Source organism: Fundulus heteroclitus, chromosome 8, assembly GCF_011125445.2.
Source record: "Fundulus heteroclitus isolate FHET01 chromosome 8, MU-UCD_Fhet_4.1, whole genome shotgun sequence".
In the NCBI taxonomy this organism is placed as follows: domain Eukaryota; kingdom Metazoa; phylum Chordata; class Actinopteri; order Cyprinodontiformes; family Fundulidae; genus Fundulus; species Fundulus heteroclitus.
In genome coordinates, this window is record NC_046368.1 from 4,801,711 (window position 1) to 4,828,472 (window position 26,762).

A 26,762-nucleotide genomic window follows, 5' to 3' on the forward strand; every position below is an offset into this window, starting at 1 on the left:
GTTCCTCAGGCTGACGTCAGAGATGGTGGAAGAAGATGAGAAGACCCTCAATGAAGTAGTTTCAGCTAAAAGCGGTTCAGATTAGCTATTAGGGGGTAGAGAGTCCAAACTTTGTCACACCGATAAAAATGTAAAAACAATAGTGATGGTGGGATGAGCTCTCTTGAGGTATTGGACCGCTTGAGCCAACAGATTCAAAGGGTTCAGTTCACGAGGCTTCATTTGCACACGACACCACCTACTGGCCAAACGCATAATCGCAGTCAGCAATAAAATTAAGCTTGCCTCCGTTTGCATCCTTCATGGTCCTTGGGAATTATCATTGATAAGTAATACCCATTAATGCATCTTATGATTATCACATCTGTATAATAAAATATCTACATGTTCTATGTTTATTTTTCTCTAAGTAGAATATCACATGGCTGGCTTGTTTGTGTTTTTCTGTCACTTTAGTGAAATGCCATGCGCTTAAACAGATATTTAAAGTGCTTGTGGAATTTTATTTCAAGATAAGTTTTCGGTTTTAATACATTCTTTTTTGAGTTGTTTTTTTTTAGAATTTTTATTAAGAAAATTAAATTAAACTATGCACAAACACGTACAGTGAACAAAAGAGTCATTATTTTTTTTTTTTATAAAAAACTCAAAATATCATGAAACATGCAGTCAACCAACCTTCTGACGTCATGATTTTAGGCTCCTCCCCTAAACGAAGCAAGACTCGATACATGCTTTGCAGAAACGCCCCCTCCACTACTCGACACGCTTCGAAGCCTCAGCTCATCTCATAACATCCCTAAAAAACAGGAATACACATTCTGCTTATTAAGTGAAACAGACAACATGTAAAATAAAATAAAATACATATATTGTCATTATTTTCCACAACTTTACACCCACACATGACAGAAAATAATTTGAATTTCTGTACATTCACACATCACTCATCTGCAGCAAGCATGTGGTGACAGTGGAGAGGAGCAACCCACTTTTAACAAGACCACTTAGAAGAAGCACTGACCAGGTGTACTTTCTGCTTGTACTAATATAAGCAGAACATTTTACTGTAAAGAATCTGGCACATCCAGGACGACCACTAGAGGGAATAAGTGTGGACATAAGGTGTGGAGGAATACTGATATCCAGCAGCAGCATCTGAGAGTTGTTTTTATTTTTGCATCTTTGATCTGTCTTCTCAAACCCTCCCCACCGTCGCTTCATGCATGCTCAGTATGAGGGATTGCTGCAAAGCCATCAACAATGCAGACGACTGTCCACTGTGGCTCTACGCTCTTTCAGGAGGAGTGAATGCTGCTTGGAGAGACTTGATGCAACCTGCTGGGTTTCCTTAGAGAGGAAACTTTCTCACCAACCTGGAGGATCTGATGGAAGCTGACTTTGGAAAGAGCCTTGATATGATATGTGTTATGAATTGGCGCTACATAAATAAAATTGAATTGAAAAACAGGGAACAGGGCTCAGCAGGACACAGGATTGCTTTTGGCCACATCATGCAGAATTTCCAGCCCTTAATGGATGTTGTTTGTTTTGTTTTTTTGTTTTGTTTGGGTTCTCATATTGTATGGTATGGTGTGTACAGGGGTCCAATATTTAGAACCTATGGGGTATTTTGCTAAGACAACGCTTGGTGTTGTAGTGACCAACTCTGCCCTCTGGTGCTTATTCCACCCTAAGCAGCTCCTTACAAGTCAAATCATTTCCATCTCCATCAAGGTTCTGCAGGTGGGCTGAATTATGTCCAAACTAGATCATTCCTTCTGGGTGCCTAACTTACTTTTAATTGATTTAGCATTTAATACAGGAGGGTACAAAAAAATGACAAATTGAGAGTACGATATGTCAATGGAGGCAAAAGGTTTCAGTTTCATCTATATTTAATCTTTTAATTAAAATTTTAGCATCAAAGATAGATAGGTCTGACCTCTGGTGCTTTAGACAAGTCTCTACTTCCTTGCCTGACACTAAGTTCTGCAGAGGCTCATTAATGATGCCAGAATATCCCATCCTGATTGAGATGATTGTATAAAGTATTAATTACAGATTTCACCAAACTCATTCCTCCCCTTAGATTACGACCCTTTATAAAAAGGATAAATCTGCTGATTAAACTGAGCTTTGCTCATAAGTTAGTTTGGAACAGCATTTTCTAATTAATACATTTTTTAAATGACCAATACAAATCTACTTTACAAAGTCTTTGATATGAATTTAGTAAATTTTTAGTAAACAGAAAAATATTCAACATCACTTAGTTAAAAAAAAAATATTAGGCTAAATTAATTGAAATTATGTGCAAATTACAAGTTGTTTAAGGAAATAAGTCTATTTTTCTACTAAAGCTGGGTCATTTAATACAAAGCAAATTAGGCTAAATTAATGTTAAAAGCGGCAATTATCATTTTCATTTTTTTACTGAATAATTCGTGATAATTCTCAAGTTTTCTACAACATCGTTAACAGTGTTTCTGATTCAAACATCAACAAATGCCTGCCTTTCAAATATCAAAAATATGTATTTTTCTTGCACGTCATTTCTCATTATATTTACAAATTCATCTTTATTATTTATTAATAACATGAACAACATTAATTTTTTGTGTGTGTGTGCTTTATTGTAAATACTCTCATTTATTTAGTAGATATATATATATTTAAAATGAGAAACTCGAAGGCTGGAGAATAGAAGCCCCATCAGAACACATAGAGAGCTTGAAAATATTAATTTGCTGAAAATGCAGAAGCTCATCATCAGGGTGAGAACTAACCATGTTTGTGTGTCTTCCCAAATCAGACCTTCTCCAGACGCTGACCAACCGTGAAGCGCTCCATTGGAAGGAGAAGCAGAAATAATGTGTTCGCTTCCGCAGTTGACCTCCAGAGCCAAACATGGTGATGCAGTGACACCAAGAGGCTGCATGCGGTACTGCAGCGTTCAAAAAAGGCATTCTTGGATTACACTGCTTTGTTTTTTAATTTGGACATTTAATAAACTACTTTTAAAAGTTTCTTTCTAGCTAATTTATTCATGAGGACTGACCATATCCAGGTTAAGTGAGAAAATGATCTAACTAATATTCTTGAAAACAAGCTTAGAAGGGATTTACGTTTCTCCCTTTCCAGGACAAAATATCATCAAACTGCTCAAGAAATCTGGTAAAATCTGCAGGAACAAGGAGCAAGTCTTAACCTGGACTGGGATGATTTCCACTCAATCAAGATCAACATATCTTCTATGTAGGACCCTGAGGACTGAAACACAACCACACTTCCACCACTGGGTGGCGCCATTTCTACATATTTTCCTCAATGAAGCAGTCATTTTGAGTTGGAGCTGTTTTGTTGAAGTATAACAGTGAGTCAGACACAGCAGGATAGCTGTGAGCGACAATGCAGCTCAGTCAGATACAATAAATCCAGCTGGTAGTCATCTTTTTAATTGATTCAATTAGAGCCCCTAGGATTGTTTTCAGTGTGTGTGTTAAAATACAGCAGCACACATTGGTTAATGTAAAACCTCCATCAAACTGCACAATCAGCCACTCTATAGTGAATAGTAGCATAGCAGCATGGATCTGTATGCTTAAAATATAAAATAGATATTATTTTGTAAACATACACTGATTAAGAACACATAAAATCAACTGGCTTGTATTTAGAAGGTTCAAAGGATCAAGGAAGTAAACAGATAATATTGCAAGAAAAGTTTCCAATGTTTAAATTTTCAAGAAAAAGAAAAATGCAGAAGCAGAGAAAGACATTTCCAGATTTATTTAAATTCAAACAGCAGTTCTTCTTTTACCGTCCGCCCTCACTTTAAGCTTTAACACATTGATAAGATACAGATAGCAGTGTTGACAAGAATATGGGAACAACAGTAGTTATATCTTTAATTTCTCTTTAACGTAACTTTTTTTTTGCTTATATCCTACTTCTATTTTCACTCTTTGCTTTTATAATTTTATGTCACTAATAAGGGATTTTTATCAGTTCGTCTTTCCATGATTTTGCAAGCTTGATATGTTTCTAGCCACCAATATGACAAGCTAGCTGTTTAAAATGCATCATGTATAATATTTATGTCGAAATTGGACCTGTTCAGTTCAAATATAGAATCTATGGGTCATCTCTGAATCTCCAGCTGTCGCTCATCTTTGTGGATTAAATTGATTCATTGAGCAAACTCCTTTACATTTGCATGCCTTTTTCGTTAATGGCACTAAATTCACTGCAAATATTCATATCAAATCAAAATCGTGTTAAAATACATACCTAGTTATCTTTTAGGTAGTTTAAGCTAACTGTAGTTAGCATCTTGGCTCACTATCTTTGTAGCTAGGGGCATGGCAAGCTTGCTAACATAGATATTTAAACGAGAGTTTGCTGTGTTTCATCTCTCTTCGACAGTTGGAATTTTCAACCTCCGTATCTGAAATTTCAGCTGGAACAGCCCCTAGAGTCGGAAATACACGTTGAAAAGTCGGATCATACTCAACTTCTGCATTCATGATGGCTGCTACTCACGCAACTTTGGAGTAAAACTTCGTACTTTGACTGTTTTTAGCAGTTTTATATTATTCATGTAATATTTAGTTATACAGCTACTTGCTTTCAGTGTTCATAAAATGGAATGTTTCAGCTCTTTTTATATGCACAAAATACCGCGTAGAACAGCTAGCAACAAATCTAACACGCTTTTCTTGGGTTTATGGAGACTAAAATAAGAGCATAAGTCCTCGAAATGAGCCCTTGGCGTTATTTGGGGGGCAAGGCTCTTTTTGCCTTCCCTCTAGGAAGGCAAAAAGGAGGAAACAAAGAGGAAATAAAGAGGAAAACATAACTTAACACTCTTGAATAAATGGGTCTCTGCTTTAACTGCAGTAAGCCGACGTACACACAGTTCCACTTCTTGAGAAGTCAAGTTTATTTCAGGCATACCGATAGGCCTGGCTGGTACTAACGATTACTTCTATAGTTAGCTAATCTATCGAACATTTTTTCGATTAGTTGACTAATTACGATTATTTTTTGTATGATCTCCATCATCGCTTCAGTTGTTTGTAAAAATATTTTGACTTACATGTTCTTGTCTACATAAATGTAAAATGCCTCTTTATTGCCTTTTTTTGCCTCTTTTTTTTGTCACTATCCTTTATCTATTAGCTATATAAACGATCTTCCATAAAATATTAATTTTAAATTCAACTCAGTTTATTTTTTAATATTTCAATTTTTTTTGCTTTAATATAAACATGTTTTTAAAACAATCTTTCAGCCTTCAAGCTTTAAACATTGCTTAACATTTACACAGATAAACTATAGTGTAAAACAAAGGGGCATAATAACATGTTTGCAGTCAGGTTTGTTCTCTTTAATTAAGCAATATTGTCAGCATGAAAATTAAAAACGAACAAATTATCCATTTTCAAATAAACCCCATCACTCTAGTCAGACATTAAAGGTAAATAAAAATATTCCGTCATGTATCTTCACTTTAATCTCAAGCATTAAACTCAGTGATAAATGAAACACTCAATTAAACCAATAATAACAGTAAAATCATCTGAGTGGCCGCCATATCTTGATAAACCAAGCACATATTTCGGTTTTACAGTTACATTCTCGCCTAAAATCAATCTAAAAGTTACTATTGTATCCAAAAAAAAGGGTAATTTACGAATCTTTACCAACTTTAGTTTCTTCTTCTTTCAGCCATTACTGCGTGGAGCTGCAGTCATGTGAGAGGGGTGCTCTTTGCTCGCCGGAGAACTGACGCTATACTGCCCTCTGCTGCAGCCTTAGTGAACTGCAGCAATGTTTATATATTTTTAAATGACGCAAGAATCTTTGCGTCAGCTAATCGTTGCGCCTTCCCACCCCTACCCCACCACTGAGCTATATAATACACTGGAGTGCTGATTTTGCCGAAAAACTGAAGTCACTGGCCGCCATCTTGCTCCTCCCTACTCTCACAGAATCCCATAGGATTTGGTTGCAACAACAAGCAGTTTTCTGGCTGTGTGAAAACGTTTCACAGGTAATTCTACAGTCAGTGGATGTACTAACACTATCAACTACTAGGAAATTAGGTGCTGAAATATTTTACATGTTATTCATCTTAAATATATATAAATGCATAAATAAGTATGTGTATATGTATATACGTATATATATGTATACACATATGTAAATATATGTTTTTGTATATTGTTATTTATATATTTATAAATGTTAAACATATATATTTAAATGAATAAAATGCAAAATATTTCAGCACATGACTTTCTCAGTACTTGATAGTTTTAGAACATAACATAAAAGTATATGGCATTTGACATTTTAAAATTTTTAAGCCCCCCCTGAACATGAGAAAATCCTCGTTATTCGATGCTGTAGCGCACATATTCCCTAGTTACTGGGGGAAAATAGGGAGTACCAATATGGCGGCTGGTGGCTTCAAAGCGACTCGTTCAAACAGACGGTGATTAGCACTCCAGTGTATTATATAGCTCAGTGTACCCCACGCAACTGTTTTTTCCTTCACTTTTTCCACCACAATGCTCCTTTTCTCCTACAATGTAGTAATAAAACTCAAAACTCAAAACCCACATGTTCAAGATTGCCTTTTCATTATGATTTTATATTACTTTCCTGTGCGTAGTTTGTGTTGTTTCTTTTAATTATGACAACATTGCTTTTACTATTTATTGTTTTTACATGTAGAGTGACCTTGAGTGTTTGGAAAGGCGCTTGAAATAAAAGTATTATTATTATTATTTAAATGTTTATTTACATAATGCTAATGGGAGACGATTCCTACTCCAATTCAAGTTATCAGATTGCAACTATTTGGTTTGCTAACATTTAATTTAAGCAATTAATGTAAGCACTTGGTCTTTACAATGGAAGCCAATGGATATAATTTATTTTCTTTTTCTCAGGATATCCTCACAGCACCGACATGATGGCTCCTTCTGTTTTGTAGTAAAACTGTTTTCTTGACTTGAAGGCTTACAATATTTAGCTATTTTTACTACTTTGGTGCAGGACATCATGACACTGTTTTCTCCAGAAAAGAAGGTAAAATTGTTTTCTTAAATCTCATTTTATCTGTTACATCTGTGGCTCTCAGTATTGTTTTTATTTAGCACCCGTGTGTTATTTAGGAGAGTGGACTCCGTCACACAACCATGTCGCAGCTCTTTGCCTCCGTCATGGCAGCGGCCTCTTTGAGGTCACACAGCTCGACGGATCCGTCATAAACGTAGACGGCGAAGCCGGCGTAGAGCGGCTGAGTGAAGGTGGTCTGGACCCTGTGGAGGAGCGTCAGGGTGTCGGAGACGCTGTAGAAGGACAGAATCCCCGCGCTGTGGTCCAGGTACACTCCCACTCTGGCGGACGGCGCTCCTGAGACGCAGGTCCGGACGTTGTTGTGGATGAATTTGGCGGCGTCCTCCAGAGCCCAGGACCGGTCGTTGTTCCCGAAGCCGCTCTCGCTCCCGGCCCTGTGGACGTCCCTGTAGGTGACGGCCACCGTGGCTCTGGCGGCCTTCTTCTCCACCTCCCAGTAGCAGCGGCCGGTCAGGCTCTCGGTGCTCAGGACCTGCTGCCTCTGGGTGAACCGGTCGGCATGATGAAGGTAGTTCTGCCGGTCCCTCATCACCGTGGCCTTCCTGTTCCCGTCGGACAGCAGCAGGCGAGGGTTCACGGTGTTGGGGTCCATGGTGATGTGGCAGGAGTACTGCAGGAACTCTGCTCGGGTCTCCGGCTGCGGCTGCGACAGCAAGACGTCGACTTTGGACATGGTGAGCAGGATTCTGGTCCACTCGTCCCGGAGGATCTCCTGCAGCTTGTTCCGGACCTCGGAGACGGCCACCGTCACGTCGTCGAAGTAGCGCAGCGGGCGGACGCTGATGCTGGACAGGTGCGGGGAGTCGCTGTGAAACGACAGCCGGGAGTAGCTGTGGAGGAACTGGATGTGGTTGTCGATGTGCGCCAGCAGCTCCAGCTCTTTGTCTTTCTCCGTCAGCTTCACCAGCTCCTCCTGCAGCTTCTCATGCAGCTCCTTGACCTGCCTGACCTCGTTCCTCTGCCTGGATCTGATCTGCTGCTTCACACCGGAGCTTCTCTTCTCGATGAGGGAGATGAAGTCGGCAAAGATCTTCTCGCTGTCCCTCACGGCTTTGTCCGCCGAGTGATTGATGGCCTCCACCTCCTGCTGCAGGACCAGCAGGCCTTTCTTCGTGTCGCCGATCTTCTGCTGGATGCTCCTCTGATTGGCACCGAGCTCCCGATGCTTCTGGATCCTCTCGGTCGCAGCCGACACCGTGTCATGACGCTTGTGCTCATCCAAGGAGCAGATGTAACAGATGCACTGCTGGTCGGTGCGGCAGAAGATCTTCATCACCTCGCCGTGGTGGGAGCAGATGTTCTCCTGGAGCTTCTTGGACGGTTTGACGAGTTTGTGCTTCTCGAAGGCGGGAGACTCGAAGTGCGGCTGCAGGTGCTGCTCGCAGTAGGAGACCAGACACTGCAGACAGGACCTGACGGCTCTGAGCTTTCGCTCGGTGCAGAAATCACACGCCACATCCTCCGGTCCGGCGTCACTGCCGCTGCCTCCAACCGCCGCCGGCCTGGTCTTCTTCAGGTCCTCCATTAGGTACGCCAGCACCGTGTTCTTCACCAGGACGGGCCTCGGCCTGAAGGTCTGCCTGCACTGAGGGCAGCTCTGGAACTTCTTCTGATCTTCTGCATCCCAGTGGCTCCTGATGCAGATCATGCAGTAGCTGTGGCCGCAGGGAATGGTGGCAGGATCTCTCATTAGATCCAGACAGATGGAGCAGCAGAGTTTGTCCTGGTCCAGGTGGATTTCTCCTCGCTCCGCCATCTCTACGTCTTGATGTTCCCTCACAGGCGCACCCTAAGGAGCGCCTCAGCCTGACAGCAGGGTAGTAACACCCACCAGTAACCTTGCAGGTCTTTAAAGGAGAAAGGGGAGGTCCTCATATCTTCTCCTCCCCTTTGAAATAATCTATTTCTGCAAAGATCTGCTGTAAACGTCCGCTCTTGTTTCCCAGACTTTATTAAGGCTGAATTAATACTTTTCAGTGTTAACCCTCCTTTGAGTCCCCATTAGTAATTTCTGCTTCCTAAGATTTTAATGCAAGTCTTTGCTTTTACGTCAGCGGTGCAGCTCCAGGGTCACCTGGTCGGTCAGCGACCTTTAAAGCCCCTCTGGTCAGTGTTTTTGTTGAAAATCTTCCATTTGTACGTCAAGTTTTCTCTGCTTGTTTTTACCTGTTTTGGCAACAAGGCAGCAGAGCTGACAGTAAATAGTCTCCCTCACGGTCACATGAATAAGGTCATTTAGATCAATAAAGCCAGTTTTTCCTCTAACCAACCAGTTTTAGATTAAAACAGCAGCTTAAAATCGTCTTATTCTATTTTAATTATGTATGAAAAGTAACCAAAAGCTACATTGTTTCACACAAAACTGTAATTAAAATAATTCAATAATTGGTTTAAATAGGGTTTCAGAAAATATTTTTCTTTTAATTGATCAAAAACAGCAACTAATAAAGTTTTGATTTTTTAACGTACACATTAATATTAAAATATGAATATCTTTTGAATCAACTCGACATTTGCGGACACTTTGTTCCCTCTTCAAATATACGGCCCTCCACCACCTCTGTGGAAATCATGTTACTGCACAGGAAACTGCTATTTAATGTTTATACATTAACATTTATCAGTTTTTAAGAACAAATGTATTAATACAACTTCAGAATGGCTCAAAACTATCAAACTTTTAATAACTTTTGAAGTTATAACTGTTTAAATACAAGTTTATTTGTTCAAATGTTGGCATAATTTATTTAGAAAGATTAAGAAGGTTTATTATTTAATTAACAGTAGGGGTTGGGCTATTAGCGCTGTATTATGGAGCTAAATTGGGGTCATAATGTTTGTTTGAAAATTGTAAAAATTCACAACGGGGGCCTGTCCCGTGGGCTGTCTGGCCCGGGTGTGGGATGGGGGGCCCGGTACGGAGAAGGAACCGATAAGGTGGGGTGGTGGGGGAGTTCCCCCCCCCCCCCATCTTGACTTTAGGGTTCAGGTACCAGGGGTCCGTTCTTCGTACGTCGCTAACTCAGTTAGCAGGATTTCATTGTTGACGATTTGGCATGATCTTGGATCGTTTGGTTCTTCGAAAGACATCCTGCAGGCTTATTTCATGTAAACAAGATTAGATCACGGCTGTATAAGCTGAGGAGATGGGGAAGTCTGCCGTAGCCATGTCCATTTTTACGACTGCAACCTGTTGCGGAAGGTGCAAGAATAATTTGCAGAGTTTTTCGAATTAATCGCGTATTGCGCAATAGACAGGATCCTTTAGCGCAGCGCGACAGAGTAATTGTAGAGAGATTTTTCTTGGTGGCTGTTATAAACAGACAAACACATCATTTAACAGTGGCTTTTAAAGAGGAAAACGTGATGTTGGAGCAATAAATCTAAAATATTTAAGTTATTTGTATGATGGTTTGCTTTTTATTTTTATCATATTCAGTAAGAAGATTTGTTCGGGCAATTTTATTGTGAAGTTTAGTTTTACTTTGAAAGGCTTGCTTCCTGTCGAGCCGTATATTGTATTAGAAAAAACTATGGATGGATTATCTAGACACGGAGCAATACAGTTTTACCGTGTAAACTGTGGATGACTTGGAAAAGGAAAATTTTCATTTTTTATGGATAAAGATTTTTTTTTTTGTTAAAATTCCCAGTTTGCACGTGTCCTTTACTTCCAGCGTCTAAGGAATGACACTGAAATTTGGATCTCTTGACATAACAAGTGGCTTTTTAAAATAAAGTGTAATAATTAAAGGCTACCATTTTGTAGAATATTCTTGTATTTCACTTTTACTTGTCCCCATGTTCTAGTGGGTCCTGTGGAGGCTCTGACATAAAAGAACAAAGTAAATATGAAATTATTAAAATGCAAAAATTCATACTGTAAAAAGTGATAGAAACATCTACCATGGACAGTATTTACGCATTAATTTGTCTGCTGCTTTTTTGCCGGCCCTCTCTCCTGGCTTTAACAGATTTTGAGGTGTTTTAATTAATAACTCAAATTCGGCATAACCTTCTTTTAAAAGCTCGTGTTCTGCTTGGGAGAAAAACTGTGGGCGTTCTTTGTTCATGCTGAACAGCCAATAGCAGCACTGCTGATCAATGTTTCTACTATCGATACATTTCCCCTTTTAAACAAACGCATGAACGCGCAGTTGTCTCAGATAACTCAATCCAGCCATACTAATCATAAACAACAGGTGTGTTGGAAGAACCCAATTAGCCGGATCATGATTAGCCGGATGAAATCATCTTGGATGTGTCATTTGATCTCGGATGTTTTAAGCAACGTACGAAGAACGGACTCCAGGTCCAGGTGCCTGGTCCTTCTTTTTAGGCAGACCTGTGAAAACACCGTTGCAGTGATCAGTTCTACTAAAGATAAACATGGATTAGTTTCTCCAGATCCTGCTGAGACATCAGTCCTTTAATCCTGGAAATGTTCTCCAGGTTCTAGAAGGTCCACTTTGTCTTTAGATGGAGGTTCAGGTGTGAGTCCATCACTACTCCCAGGTTTCAGGTCTGATCAGTGGTTCCTAGCTGAAGCAGCTGAAGCTGTGAGCTAACTCTGGATCTCTCCTCTATTGGGCCAGAAATTATTCCTTCAGTTTAGTTTTTATTCAGTTAAAGAACATTTTGTCTCCTCCTGCATTGATTTCTTCTATTTCCTCAGAGCCTGAACTGGTTTATAGTCACCTGGTGACATGGTGATGTAGAGCTGTGTGTCGTCTGCATAGTGATGGTAGCTGATGATGTTTTATGATCTGAGCTAGAGGAGCATGTAGATATTGAATAGGAGGGGATCCAGGACGGACCCATGGGGATCCGTGAGCAGGTTGTCACTATTTGGAATCACAAGCAGAGTTATGTCATTCCCATATCCAGCATTTACCTCCACATCCATGGATTTTCATACACACTACTTTCTGGAGAAGCTTGTCAAAGTCCTCTGCTGTGAAGGGAGGCATCTTGTGCCAATTGGCTGACATTGCCCCATCCACAGAGGAAAAAAATAAAACAAGTAAATTATCAAGAGCCACTGATCTAGAATAGTTAGTCCAACCTTTCTGTATTTTTGGCTAAGAGGTAAAAAGTTAAGAGCAGATGAATGCAATAAGCAGGGAGGAAAAAACCCTAAAGGTAAAAGACGTTTTCCTCATCTTTATCAAATCCCGGTATATCTGTCACTTTCTGGTCCAGTTAGACTGGTGCTACATATTATAAAAGAAATGTTAGATATAATTAAATTGACAAAGTGGCTTTTCACTGTGAAGTGGAGCAAAGGGTGAAAAAATAATTTGTTTCTTTGATTTATTTAAAAAAAATAAAGATAACACAAAGCAGGTTATGACATCATTTATAAACTTCTAGTGACCATTAGAACAACTTGTTGACAAATTTCTCAAATAAAATGAGATAAAAAGGGTAAGAGTTTTATTATTTCCAGTTTTCTCATGTTTTTAATCTTAAATTCAATAATGACAAGATGGCCTGATTCATAGCCTTGATTATGTCAACTTTATCTATATTGCACCTTACAAACAGGCTGGACCAACATTATTCATAGTTAAAAAATAGTTTAACAGTTAAATAACTCACTTATTTAGAAACAAATAAAAATATGTAGAAAAAGTTAAGCTGCATTTAATAATAATAATAATAATAATAAAATAAAAAATAAATAAATAAAAAGACCAAAAAATTTTAAGCAGCTCATTTTAGTCAGTATGTTATTGCACAGTTTTGGGTCTGCACCAGAGAAGGTTGGATATTTGATGATTTTCACAACCTAGTACAGAGATATTCATAGTGTGTATAGGTGTATAAAAACTGAGATCATACATAATTTTATATTTTCATAAAAATGTAACTTTTAAAAAGATCGAATTTGACCTTATGCTAAATATGTTTGGTTTTTCATGCCATCATTTTGTTAGAATTTATTAAAGCAAAATTAAGAGCTTTAAAAACATCAAAATGTTTCCACGACAGGAGAAGTCAGAGTTAACTGGAACAAGACGGCAAGAGATTTTAATTCTTTTGAGAAATACCACCTGATTCTGATTCTGATGTGGTATCATGAGATCTCATTTCACCGCTAATCAGGAACCTTGAGCTCAAACATCAGTTTAGGGGAAATAAACATCCATCAGTCAGATTGCTAACTGTGCCGCTGGCTTTTATTAACAACCAAAGGATAAAATTGCATCACATACAGAACCTGTCACCAGGTGAGCGACCGTTGTTCAGGTAACCGTAATGAACATCAACATGAGGCGAACAATCAGAACCTGAATTATTATTATCAGCTTTTGGCTCAGCAGTCTGCCCCAAATGCCTTAAATCTGATGACAGACCTGGAAAAATAAGACAAGGAACATCTCAGCCAAGTAAACAAGTGAGACACAGAAAATTCTTATTTTTTTTCTGAGTGAGTTAACATGTGATTAAACTTTTAATTAAAAAAAAGAATAACGTTACGTTTTTCCACCAACGAATCTAAGATATGAATCTGAGTTCATCTTTAAATTGTAAATAAAATCCTAGAGAGTTTTACAGGGAAAAAAAGCTGTAAAATATGAGGTAAAGAACAATAATCCAAACTTATCAGGAAATAACTGTTAAAAAGCCATTTAAGGAGAAAAAAAGGTTCCTGGAGTTGATTAGAAATCGTGTTTTAGCACACGTAACAAAATATACAAAAACTGAATTCACAACCAATATTTAAATTAAGACACTTTCTAAGAAACACCTCGCACAGTCTGGCAATAATAACATTCCACCGCTACTTAGAATAAAACTTAAGAAAATATATTTTAGCCTTACGTTGCAGTTTTATGCTGAAGGAAACCGTTTGGGCTCAACGGACAGAATCGTAACAGAACTTTACGGGAAAGTTAAAAGTCAAGTGCTCAGTGGACGCGCGGCTAAAACTGCCCAAGGCTACGACCCTAAATCCCGCTACAGCGGCGGCCATCTTACTAAAAAATAAGGCTCTCATTTAAAAATAATCCTGAGTTAAACGACATTGTCAGTCACGCAGGTGACCTCAAAGCCCCGGTAACGGCGGCCATCTCTTCGGTGAGTGTTTCAAGTCATCAGTTTGTGCCCAGATGGAGCAAAGCCCAAAGCAGGAGGGCTTCAGTCGGCACTTCTCTTCTCCCTCTGGGCATCTTTCAAAAGCTAAAAACGGACCGACTTGTTTCAGCGGATCCACAGAAATAAAGTCCTCCAGACACTTCCAGCTCCTCCAGCTGCAGCTTTGCTCCCTCTCGGGCCTCGGCTCAGATGTTGTCCGCCCGTCTCCGGGCAGGAGGCCTCCCGTCCTGGTTCCCGCCGTGCGTGGTCGTGCGCCGGCGGATGCTCTGGCCGCTGGAGATGAGGTTGGCGTAGCCGGGCGTGTGGGAGAAGGCGTAGGCGGAGCGACGGGAAGCTCTGCCTCGTTGGAAAGCTGAGGGCTTCGTCTTCTTCTCCTCCTCCTCCAGCTGCATCTCGTACTTCCTCCGGTTCCTCTGGACCTGCAGGTTAATGAGAGGGGGAAAAAAATGCAGCATAGTTTAGCATAAAATAAGCAAAACACTAAGACGATCTGTGAGGTTTCCATCGGATTTTTTTATTTTTTCCCCCCCCAGTGTCCTGTCTAGCAATGTGGCAATAAGAATTGATATCTTAATGCCAAATAGAGCTCGACAGATTTTACTTTCACAAGTGGAGCAAACAGCTTTCGCCATAATGCTCCGCTTGATTTGTGCATGTAAATAGCTTTATTGTGATTCCTGCAGGGAGAATTTCAAATTATATGGACACTACAATTGGAAAGTAGGAGAGTAAAAGAAAAACAAGGAGAAAAAAAAGAAAGAAGAGGTGAAAGAAAGGAGATAAAAGGGAGAGAATGATAAAACGTCCTCTGTCTGCTCCATCACCTGGAAAGAGACACAAAAAGAACAGCACAACCAACAGACATAAAGCAACAGATACACTCGAATAACACCTAGATGCCATTGCTAAATCATATGTATTATTATTTAATCCAGGGGTGTCAAACATACGGCCCGCGGGCCGGATCCGGCCCGCCGAACAATTTAGTCAGGCCCTGTGGCTAAATGCATTAACATTATAAAAAAAAAAATTAAAAAAAAATGTTTTATTTATTTTCTTTACAGTGTCCTGTCTGGCAATGTGGCAATAAGAATTGTTGTCTTAATGCCAAAAAGAGCTCATCAGATTTGACTTTCACAAGTGGAGCAGTACTGCTTTTGCCATAGTGCTCCGCTTGATTTATGAATGTGAATAGTTTTATTATGATTCAAGTGGGGAATATCTCAAATGATATGGACACTACAATGGGAAAGTAGGAGAGGAAAGGAAGAACAAGAAGAGAAAAAACAAAAGGTGAAAGAAAGAGGAGATAAAAGGAAGAGAATGATAAAACAATTATTGGAAAAAAAAAAACATGTACTTTGTTTAATTGAAAATATGCAGTTCCTATATTGTCCACGAGGGGCGCTGTGTTTTAATTAGCAGATTAAGCTTCAGGTGTGGAAAAATTCAAATCATTTCTTAATTTTTATCAGTTTGATGTATTTTGTCATGTAAGACAGTGTTTTTAAGTTCCAAAAAATGTGAATAAATGTTTTTCAACATTGTACAATCACTGTGATCAGTTCTTATGCATAATGCACAAGTAAATGTTTAACTGAGTAAAAGTATTGTTGAAATTGCACATACTTTTCTTAAAAACGCTGAGGTTATTCATAATATATTGTGTAAAAGTGAAATTAATTTAATATAAAAATCAACAACAAGTCCACATTTATTAGTTCTATTTAATCTTGCAATGAGTTTACTCGTGTGGCCCTCTTTAGATCAGATAAAGCTGAATGCGGCCCCTCAACCAAAATGAGTTTGACACCCCTGATTTAAGATGACATGTGTAATGTGATACCTAAAAAAGAAAGTAAAAGAAAATAAATAAATAAATTATAGCCTTTCTGTATATAAGTGAACATTTAATACCTGGGACCCAGCACCTGTGGGAGTTTGTGAGAGTGCACTAGTTTAGGTGAAAATTATACAGAAGGAAATAGTTCGATAGTGGTTGTGGAGAACCAAAGACCCGCCTTCCCCGAGCACATCGGATTTAAGATTAACAGATTAACCGTCATCAGCTCTAGAAAAGCAGAAGCTTTGTTTTTTTGGTTTTTACAGCACTTTGTTGTTCCCGGTCTGCCTTGTGCAAACAATGACCCGAGGGAAGCAACTGTTCTTCAATCTGCGGGGGATACGAGGTATTTTCCAAACTATGAAGTCCTTCATAAGAGAAGAAACATCTAAGACCGCTGCCAACCTTTCCAGGTTTGGACCCCAAAGCAAATCCATCACAAGGTCACTGATGGCAATGTTGAAAAGCCAAAGAGGGGAATCTAGGACCGTACAGGGATACAAGGCGGTGGAGCCATCATAACTGGATCTGGTCCCTGAGCCCCCCCCCCCACACACTGTTTGATTGGACCATGAGGTCTCCTGTTAAATGTGCGTCTATCCGACAGCTGAAGCTTGGTCCCGACTGGGTCATGATCCCAAACACAAGCGGCATATCTACAACCGATTGGCTGACAAAGAATGAAGGCGCTGCAATGGCCTAGTCAAAGCCCAGACCTCACCCTGCCTGTGATGGGACCTTCAGAGAGCCGAGCAGAAACTAATGTCTGCAGATCATTATCCCAATATCAGCGTGAATTTATATCACAGTAATGGTTGGCAAACATTTCCTGAATGTTTTAATGTATGAATGTAACCTTTATTTATCCAGGTAGATCTCACTGAGATTAAAAATCTCTTTTTTTAAAGAGAGACCTGGCCAAGAATGGCAACATCACACAATTCTAATCAAAAACTACAGACATATAAATACATTAAAGATACAATTTTGTCAAGAAATGATTCAAAATTGGGCTAAACATCTACAAACAGACACCTTATTTATAAACTGTTTATGTATATAAGGGATTTTTAAACAGGAGACCAAATCCTTCAGCTTCAAGTTCCAGTCTGAGGGAGCTGCAAACTGGAAAGATTATTTTTTTTAACCATAATCAGTGCGAACCTCGGATACATTTAGTAAAATTAACTCTTGGAACACAGAGACTAACCTCCTGAATATTTTCTATTAACAAGAGACAGAAGATAAGGGAAGTAAACCCAAGATGGCTTTGTAAATGAAATTATACCAGAGACAGAGTCTGCAGGTGAATAAGGAAATCCTTATCCAGCTGTGGGAAGCTCCTAGACCAGCGATAAAACGTAACGCTCCATGATGCATAGAATCCATCATATGCAACCAGTGTGAACATGCATGCATATAAATTACATCACCATAGTCAAAACTTGGTAGAAAAGTGGCAGCAACAAGACGCATTCTAGCCTCAAATATGGGGAGCAAACCCAGAGAATCATCATTAATAAAACCTAAATATTTATATTGAGATACTACTTCGATTGGAGAGCCGTGAAAAGTAATAACGGGCTGCAACAATTGTAAAAAGGACAGAACAACATTACTTTAAATTTATGAAAACATTTAAAACAATCTTTGAAATCATTCAAATTAGAATGTACCACATCAAAAGCTGCTGGTAGCTTTTAAAAAGCACGTTTTACTGTGTTGGCAGCCCAGTACAATACAGTATCATCTGCATAAAAATGACAATTGGCATATGGGACGTTTCTGTCTAAACCGTTACTATAGATTAAAAAAGAAGGGGAACTAGGACTAAACCTTGTGGAACACCCTTATATACTGGAAGACAAGAGGAAGAGAGGCCCTCCACCAGCACACCTTGTGAAACCATTTAAACTTGGAATTTCATGCTAATGTGTTATTTAGCCAGTCGTAGCGATGCAGATGCTCACATTGGACAAGAATGACGCGTCGCAAGATTGGTTTTCTAATATCATGCAGCTCTAATTTTAACCAAATGTTCAATGATCACAAATGGCTCCAGTACTTTGGTCTTAAACCAGTAAATAGTGGCAGAATTTATCTTAATGGGAATCTGTGTTGGGATTGAGGGTTAAACCAATCAGCCGGTCTCACCTTGTCTCCGACCGAGGGCCAGATGGTTTTATGGAGGAACTGGATGCAGACGACGGGCAGCAGACTGATCCCCACCGTCAGGATGATGGTTAACCACAGATAGGGCTGACGCAGGGCATTCGACGCTGCACCTACAGTCACAGACACAACATTCAGCTCTCCTGGTTCAATCGCCACCGCCGAGCAGATCACGCTGCTATGTAAGCAGGAGGAGATTAAGGACCCAAATATCCATGATTTCCTTCTGCTTTTTTAAATTAGTGAAAGGTAGAGCTGAATAAATGTTTGGGGTGTCCAGCCTAAGATGCTCTCAGAAACCAACCTGTGAAGGTGAACACCGATGGGAAGATAACATGGATCCCCGCGCTGTGGATGTCAAACATGACCCCGAAGTAGATGGCTATGGACCCCAAAACGGCGAAGCAGCTCACAAAGGTCCAATACGACGTGTCCAGAGAGATCTGAAGAGAGACGGATGATTTAGTTAAAACTGTGGGAAGTAAGGATGCTCCTTTACGGGGTTTTGTTTCTCCTAAACTTGTGATATTCTCGTTCTAACAGCTGGTTCGGTACAGAGGAAACAGGAAAACAGCTGAAGCTCTTCATGGATCTAAGGAGCCATCTCTGCTTAGTGTCAGATAAAGCTGCAGTGCAGAAGAACTGAAGCGATCAGTCTGACCTGCAGGTTCACGGTGAAAATCAGAGACGAGGCGGTGACAACAGCGAAGGACTGGTAGTCAGAGGGAGCCTCTCCGTCCTGACCCATGGTCTGCAGGAACGCGCCGTACGGGATGAAGAAGAGGGTGAGAGACACGAAGATGCCGTGGAACAGGCTGATGAAGAACTTCTTGTAGTTGAACAGCAACCCCTGCTGGCCAGGTAGATAGAGCTTTGGGAACTTCAGGCTGAGTCTGTCGTTCACGTCCTGCAGAGGAAAAAAGAACAAAGACGTGGTCAATAAACCGGTTTAAATTCTGCAAATTAAAACCCATGATTAATTTTAAACCTAAATTAAGTTGCTTAGACAGATTTTTATATTTTTAAAATGAAAACTTTGATTATTTGGACAATGCAAAGCTTTTAATGCTGTTAGTTTGGATCCAGTTTCTGAAAAAAGACAAACCATAATTGATTTTAAACCTAAATTAAGTTGCTTAAACAGATTTTTATCATATTTTTAAAATGAAAACTTTCATTATTTGGACGATGCAAAGTTTTAATGCTGTTAGTTTGGATCCAATTTCCGCAAAAGACAAGAGCCCTGCAGGGGTGCAGATGGTGCTGCAGCACCACCTGGTGGATGGGAGGGAGAACGTACACAGTCACGTTCAATATAATCAGAATGTTACTGAAAAGTTAATTTATTTCAATAACTCAGTTCAAAGGGAAAACCATTATATAGATTAACACAGACTAATATTTTAGAGCATTCATGTTAATTAGATTTTTTTCCACCTACAGCTAAAAAAAAAGAGCATTTAAGATTAAAATATTGCATCAAATCAATAGAAAAGCAAAATTTTGCATGCAGAAATAAATGAAAAGCATTTTTAATACCTGCTTAAAAGTTTTTTTTTTAGTTTTTTTTTTTTAAAGTCCTTTTAATCTGACAAACAAGCGTCTTAGAAATCCCATCCGTTCGCCCGTTTTCTTCCGCTAGGGAGGCCCAGACGTCCCTCTCTCCGGCCACTTGGGCCAGCTCCTCAGGAGGAACCCCAAGGCGTTCCCAGCAGGGAGACATAGTCCCTCCAGCGTGTCCTGGGTCTTCCCCTGGGCCTCCTCCCGGTGGGACGTGCTCGGAACACCTCACCAGGGAGGCGTCCAGGAGGCATCCTGACCAGATGCCCGAGCCACCTCAACTGGCTCCTCTGGACGTGGAGGAGCAGCGGCTCTACTCTGAGTCCTCCCTGGATGACTGAGCTCCTCACCCTATCTCTAAGGGAGAGCCCAGACACACTACGGAGAAAACTCATTTCAGCCGCTTGTATCCGGGATCTCGTTATTTCGGTCACGACCCAAAGCTCGTGACCATAGATGAGGGTAGGAACGTAGATCGACCGGTAAATCGAGAGCTTGGCCTTTTGGCTCAGCTCTCTCTTCACCACAACGGATCGGTACAGCCGGCTGCAGAAGCTCGCTCTTGGGACGTGGAATGTCACCTCTTAGAAATGCATATTCTAATTCATTGAATATGATTGTATATGCATGCACTTATTCCGCTTCTGCTCTGCCAGATATTCAGTCCAACCAAACTAGACTATCGGAGCTGCAGTACCAACATTAGTTTCACTGCACGCATAATGAGGACATTTTTATAGAGGATCAAAGTCTCATATTACTCCTATTTCTGCTTAAATCTGATTTACCCGATTTAGATCATCAAATACAGGTTGACAAATATTTAGGTAAAATAAAATAAAAATCACAGGATAATTTCCTGGAATTACAAGTTATTTCCCCGGTCCTGGAACCGGGTCACAGGAACGGGAACTGGGCTACTTCCTGAAACTCACAGTCTGCAGGAACCTTTAAGGCTGAGACCCTTACAGCAGTTTTTCCCCGTTAAGTTGCTTTCTGGACTCCCAGGTAAACTTCAGTACCAGAATGCATCATCGGTTGTCACGTGGTCCGTTAGTTGAACACGCGGCGCTACTGACCGACCAAACCCACAACCACAAGATATCAGGCGGTTTCCGATCCTTCAGGTAAAAATCATGCAGTTACTGCTGCTGTGAGCAAGGTTCGATTCCCGTAGCCATGAGCGCTTCTCCTGCTGCCATCCTCTCCCTGTTTCCACCGTCTCTAGGCCCATTCATACCCTTTGTTTGGCCTACACGTCCGTGTTTCTGTCCGTACGTTCTGTTGACTCCTTCATACCTCCGTCCGTTGAGGTGCGCAATAACCAATATTTCCTCTAGGTGGCGGTGCTGGGCGCCAATAATTCGTCACTGATCAAACATGGCGACGGTCCAAGACGTGATTTTGTTGTATTTGCTCCGTAAGTAAACTTTTTGTTTGTCCCTGTGCCCCGGACACGACACATCATATAAATGTGGGTAGTTGCGGACAAGCTCCGCAAGTCGTTCCTCGAATCCCGCCATTGTTTAAAGCCCAGAATTATAACCTTCTTCGTGATGTTGTTGACATTTTGTACTACAAACTCAATAGCGCCCCCACCGTTTCCGGTGGTATTGCTCCGTATTGATCCGTTTCGTCCGTAATCGTAAGCTCCCAATTTTCGTGTCAAAATACGGACAAAATCGACGGTTAGAACGTATGAAACACTCCACACGTATCCGTCTTTTACGTGAGGTATGAATGGGCCTTAACTCTGAAGCACATTAACATCCACAAGCTTCAGCTGGATCTGCCTGATGTGATAGAGCTGCAGGTCGTCCATTCCATATCGGCTCATTGTGGCAGACGTTCAGGTCCTGCATGATTATCTAATTACACGGCGCTCTCCCTGGGAACTGCCAGTTTTTCTCTAGCCCTAGCGAGGATGTCACAGACGGCATCAACAGCCTTCCTTTTATCCATTTCTAAGTGATTCTTTTAAAAATCCCCTATTGTCATAATGTACATTATTTAGCCAGTAATGTACATTATGACTGCAGAACCCTCCTCAGCTCTCTGTAAAGCGACACGGCAGGATTACTGAAAAACGAGTAAATTAAAAAAGTGCTTCAGATCTTTCCGCAGCATATAGTGAATCAGTCATCCAGAGAGACGAGTCTTTACCTGATCGAGGAGTCCAACAAGAAGAACCGGTAAGCTGCTGTAGGCCAGATTGTAGAGCGTGATGAACCAGTCTTCATAGGCGACCTGCAGGAGAATAGACACTAGTTCTCATAAAGCTGAATCAATAAAGGTTAAGACCAGGGCTTTGAAACGATTTTTTTTCCCCCCCAATCAGTTCGTTCTGAACAGAAACGGAATTATAACGTTTCCGGTTATGAGTTCCACCAATAAATTGACGTTTCCGAACCGGTTAGAACAAAAAAAATACTGTTCCCGGAACGGTTAATTTCGTTCCTTTCGTTTGACAAATATAGCTATTGATATTGTGTTTGGAATGAGCGTTTTACTTAACGATGGATCGTAATTTACCTCTTATTTAAGATGTGTAGCTCTAGTGGAGACACCGCTCTCTCTCCATTCAGTCAGCGAAAGTGTGATGTGATGTCACACAGGAAGTGAACCTCAGCCGTCATGGTAACGTGCGCTAACCTGACTCTTGCCAGCTGTATGTCGCTCCGCCTAGCTCCACTCACATCCATCTGGGACATCTCCATAGGAATTGCCTTTTTTGAAGGCTGGACCTTATCAAAACTCCTTGCATATGATTGGATAAGCCACTTGTCTGTCATTTTTATCGACGTGCTATTTCAACCACTCACACCGAAGCTAACCCGTGACGCTGTGAGAGCGACGCAGGAAAAAACTAAACTTTTTCTTTTTTTTTTTAAATGTGTTTGCCGCTCTACAGGCACGCGTTTTATTGACAGTGAGCTGACAGGAAGAGGGGGAAAGACAGCCACGGGTCGGAGTCGATCGCGTTGAGGACTAAAAGCCTCCTAACATGGGTCACGCTAACCGCTAACCGCTAACCGCCACGGACGCGCCCCGGAAAACAAAACTTGCCAAATCCGGTCGGGAGAAGGCCGAAAACATGGTTTCCACCAACAAAAGCCTTCAGAGCCGTTCTCTGATGTTCTTTTAATGAAACAATATTAGGTAGATTGGACAACACGGAAGAAATAGCAGCATCAATGTTAACGCTTGCTTCCTCAACGAGCCGCCATTGCTGTCAAAACAGTCTCACTCACGGTCGCGTCTCCACTACGTCACATCTATGAAACTCCAGCCCTGCGTCCTGATTGGCCAGACCATAAAATTGGTTGGAGAAATCACTCTCTATGGGAGAGGTCCCAGATGGATGTGAGTGAAGCTAGGCGGAGCGACATACAGCTCGCAGAGTCAGGTTAAACGTGCGCAGGAAAATAATTACTTTTTTTTTTTTTAGTTAATTAGGAAACGAAAACTTTGAGGAACGAAATAAAACCGGTATTAACCAGTTACCATTATTTTTAAATAAGTGTTCCAGTTCCAGAACATAAAAAAATAATAACGTTTCCGGTTTCGTTTCTGTTCCCTGTAAAATACAAAAAGTTCCCGGTTTTCGTTTTCGTTCCTTGAACCGGTTCAAAGCCCTGATTAAGATGCCGTTTATCGACTGGAAACTGGTGATTTTTAGGTCTCCACTTGGTCCGCTAATATTGGACAGAGTGTCGAATGAGTCCAAGGTTTCAGAGAGAAAAATATAAAAGGGAACAGTAAACAATGTTTTATATAGATGGTGGCAACAACGCAGATCTTTCTAAATGCGTGACCCAATAAAGAGAAAAGCAAAACCTGGTCAAGGGAGAAAGCACTGAAATGAAGCGGTCTGGTGCCGCTGATACGAGGAAATGGGCCTCTTGTGTTTCATCTTGATCACACACTCAAAAGCTCTCACTTTGTGCTCTTTTACATTATGTTGATTTTTCTTAAACGTTCAACCACTTCAGTCTAAAAGAACAGATGTCAGATTGTAATCATGAACCCTCAGACTCAGACAGATCAGTTTATGGGACTGTATGGAGGAGATGTGTGCAGCGCCTCTGACCTGAGAGGAGTATCCGCTGAAGAAGGAATACCAGAAATGGATCAGGGTGAAGGCGAAGTTCTTGAAGAAGAAGAAACGCAGAAACTTGCACATCCTGATGTAGGACCAGCGACCGTGCACCAGCAGGAGGCGCTGCAGGTAACGGAACTGGGCGAAGGCGTAGTCGCTGGACATGACGGCCTGCATCCCCTCCTGACCGCTGATGCCCACGCCGATGTCTGCAGCTGGAGGGACAGGAGACGGACGAGGTTTTAGGAGGACGGCTCAGAAACTAAGAAGTGCTATCGGGTCGTGTGCGTCTTTTACTTTTGATCATGTTGACGTCATTGGCTCCGTCTCCGATGGACAGCGTCACGGCCTTCTTGTACTTCTTCACCAAACTCACAACGTTAGCCTTTTGTTTCGGTGTGACGCGGCAGCAGATCACTGCTTCGCACTCACAGGCCATGTCCACAAAGTCTATCTGCGGGACAAAAACGTGACGCTCTCAAGTTAAGGCGCACCAGCTCCCTCTAGTGGCCCACAGTGGGTAAAGACACTAGCTACACATGGATTTTTACAGCCATAAAACTGTAAATAGCACGCTGCGTGTGTTTTTGCAGGGACGACATGACAACAGGCAGTGTGCTTGCAGATGTTAGTCTTACTTGTCTCATTTCCTTTTCCCAGTCGTTCATCGGATCCTGGGGGTTGCTGGGAGTTTGTCTCTTTCCTAAACGGCGAAGACGAAGCCTGCGGCGTTTCTTCTTCTGCTCACAAAGAATCTCGTTCTAAGAAAACAAAACGTAGCGATGAGTTCGCAAGAAAAAAAATATATATTTTTGATAAACGGACCAAAAAGGACAATACAGAGTGTATTTTCCCAGAACATAAAAGGTTACTTTTGGGAATTGCATTTCTTTATCAGTTTCAGAGGTACGACTTTCCCATAACCTACAGGAAACGTTTCCAAACTGGGCGGGATTAATGAGGTGACTGGTAACCTAGTAGTCCACAGGAAACACCTGAAGGGTACTTCCTGGCAGAGGTGGGTAGTAACTAGTTACATTTACTCAGTTACATTTACTTAAGTAACTTTCTGAAGAAAATCTACTTCTGGGAGTAGTTTTATTGCACTGTACTTCTTGCTTTTACTTGAGTAAATACTATGAAGTAGTATCACTGCTCTTAGTTGTGTAAAATGTCTGGCTGCCCTATCCACTGTGAGTAACTTCACTGAATAAAGAAACTTGTTTCAACAATAAAATGCACCAGAGAGACACATCTACAGTTTATATTACGGTAAGATTTCTTATTTGTACACATGTTTTTTTAAAGTTATTTACCATCTGCTGAGCTCACTGAGCCATTTACAGGTCAAATCAACGTACAGTAAACTGTAAATATTGTCAATGGAAGCACTTTGCACTGTTCTAACTTACTGTATCTACATTAACTACTTTGTTTCATAAGTTTTATGTTGAAAAACATTGTTTAAAAAAGTGTTTCTTCTACCTGAATTTGTTACGTTGTAATTGTTATTGTTTGTAAATGTTTTATGTTCGTCATTAGAATACCAGAATTTGTACATAATTTAATATTTTTGGCCTGACCAATTACATAATTTTTAAATTTTAAATCAGTTGTTATAAATATTTACTCAGTTCTTGAGTAGCGTTCTAACCAAAAACATTTTTACTCTTACTTTAGCAATTTCTTGGTTGGATACTTTTTTACTTTGACTTGAGTAGAAATATGTTGAAGTAGTGCCCCTCTTACCTGAGTAAGATTTCTGGCTTCTCTACCCACCTCTGCTCCCTGGGAAACTAACCAAGCTGCTTCACTAAGGTAAGGTAAACAGGAGAGCAGTAGCTTAGCAGTGCCCAGGTTCAAATCCCACTAACTGCATCTCTAGGTCCTTGAGCAAGACCCTTAGCCCCAGAATGCTCCTGGGTGTCGGCCCACTGCTCCCTGACGGCCGGGTTAAACGCAGAGGACACATTTCATTGATGGAATAAAAATTGAGGTTTTAATGAGACAGATGATGATTATTAATCAACGGGGAATGTCTTAGAGAGAAGGTGCTCACTCCTGAAACATTAAAGGAACTTTTCAGGAAACAACACATTGCGTTAGGTACTGCCCGCAGAATTGGGTGGGAAAGTTTTACATTTTCAAACAACTCTGTAACAGAATGAGTCTAACCAGCCATCCTCCAGTGATGATGAGAGCATTTTTGCCAGATCCAGGGAAGAAAAGTTCAGCAGGCTTCTTCTTGCCGGGTCGAAACGATGATGGAGGTTCATTTCTTCTTTTTTCCTGACGGGTCCTCAGCTTTGTGCTGCAAATTTCCCCCAAAAAACACAACATTCATTATAGAGAAAGAAAGCTTATTGTCACATGTCGATACTCTTATGTTAAACTTTCTCTTGGATGTCTGGGCAAAACAACGCTACAAAATGTTCAGGATTAGCTATTCAATTCAGTTTATCGGCAATTTGCAACACATCCTCTCAAGGAATAAAGTCAATTTTAATCAAATCCTCCAGACAGGTTGGTCCAAAGTTTGATATCTAAGGAGGCCCAGCAGGTTACATCCAGTCATTCACTTTCAGCATTCACTCCTCCTGAAAGAGCGTAGAGCCACAGTGGACAGTCGTCTGCATTGTTGATGGCTTTGCAGCAATCCCTCATACCGAGCATGCATGTAGCGACAGTGGAGAGGAAAACTCCCCTTTAACAGGGAGGAGAACATCCAGCAGAACTAGAACCAGGCTCAGTGTGAACAGTGTTTTGCCAGGACTGAGAGTTTGAGAGCTAAAGGATTGATTTTAGCCAAACTGGGAAATACCTTTGGGAACTTCT

At 40.8% G+C, this 26,762-nt stretch overlaps 2 protein-coding genes across 2 annotated transcripts in view; both read right to left on the reverse strand.

Annotated features, from left to right (window-relative positions):
• Positions 1–6,865: 6,865 nt before the first annotated feature.
• On the reverse strand, positions 6,866–8,955 carry LOC105938971 (tripartite motif-containing protein 16). The gene has a single exon (XM_012880949.3). The coding sequence runs from the start codon at positions 8,906–8,908 to the stop codon at positions 7,202–7,204; it is 1,707 nt and encodes a 568-aa protein (XP_012736403.2). The 5' UTR covers positions 8,909–8,955; the 3' UTR covers positions 6,866–7,201.
• Positions 8,956–13,307: 4,352 nt separating this feature from the next.
• atp8b1 (ATPase phospholipid transporting 8B1) overlaps positions 13,308–26,762 on the reverse strand; it is a 44,432-nt gene continuing 30,977 nt past the window's right edge. The window contains exons 22-30 of the mRNA XM_012880951.3: positions 26,103–26,238; positions 24,566–24,688; positions 24,225–24,381; positions 23,919–24,142; positions 21,992–22,075; positions 18,930–19,175; positions 18,573–18,711; positions 18,251–18,381; positions 13,308–14,672 (exon numbers count right to left, since the gene is read on the reverse strand). Of these exons, the coding sequence (XP_012736405.2) occupies positions 14,439–14,672; positions 18,251–18,381; positions 18,573–18,711; positions 18,930–19,175; positions 21,992–22,075; positions 23,919–24,142; positions 24,225–24,381; positions 24,566–24,688; positions 26,103–26,238 (1,474 nt within the window). The 3' untranslated portion in view covers positions 13,308–14,438. The remainder of the gene's footprint in view (positions 14,673–18,250; positions 18,382–18,572; positions 18,712–18,929; positions 19,176–21,991; positions 22,076–23,918; positions 24,143–24,224; positions 24,382–24,565; positions 24,689–26,102; positions 26,239–26,762) is intronic.

Bases quoted from the DNA above. Each gene is read 5' to 3' on its own strand.
- LOC105938971 (XM_012880949.3), bottom strand. From the start codon at position 8,908: ATGGCGGAGCGAGGAGAAATCCACCTGGACCAGGACAAACTCTGCTGC.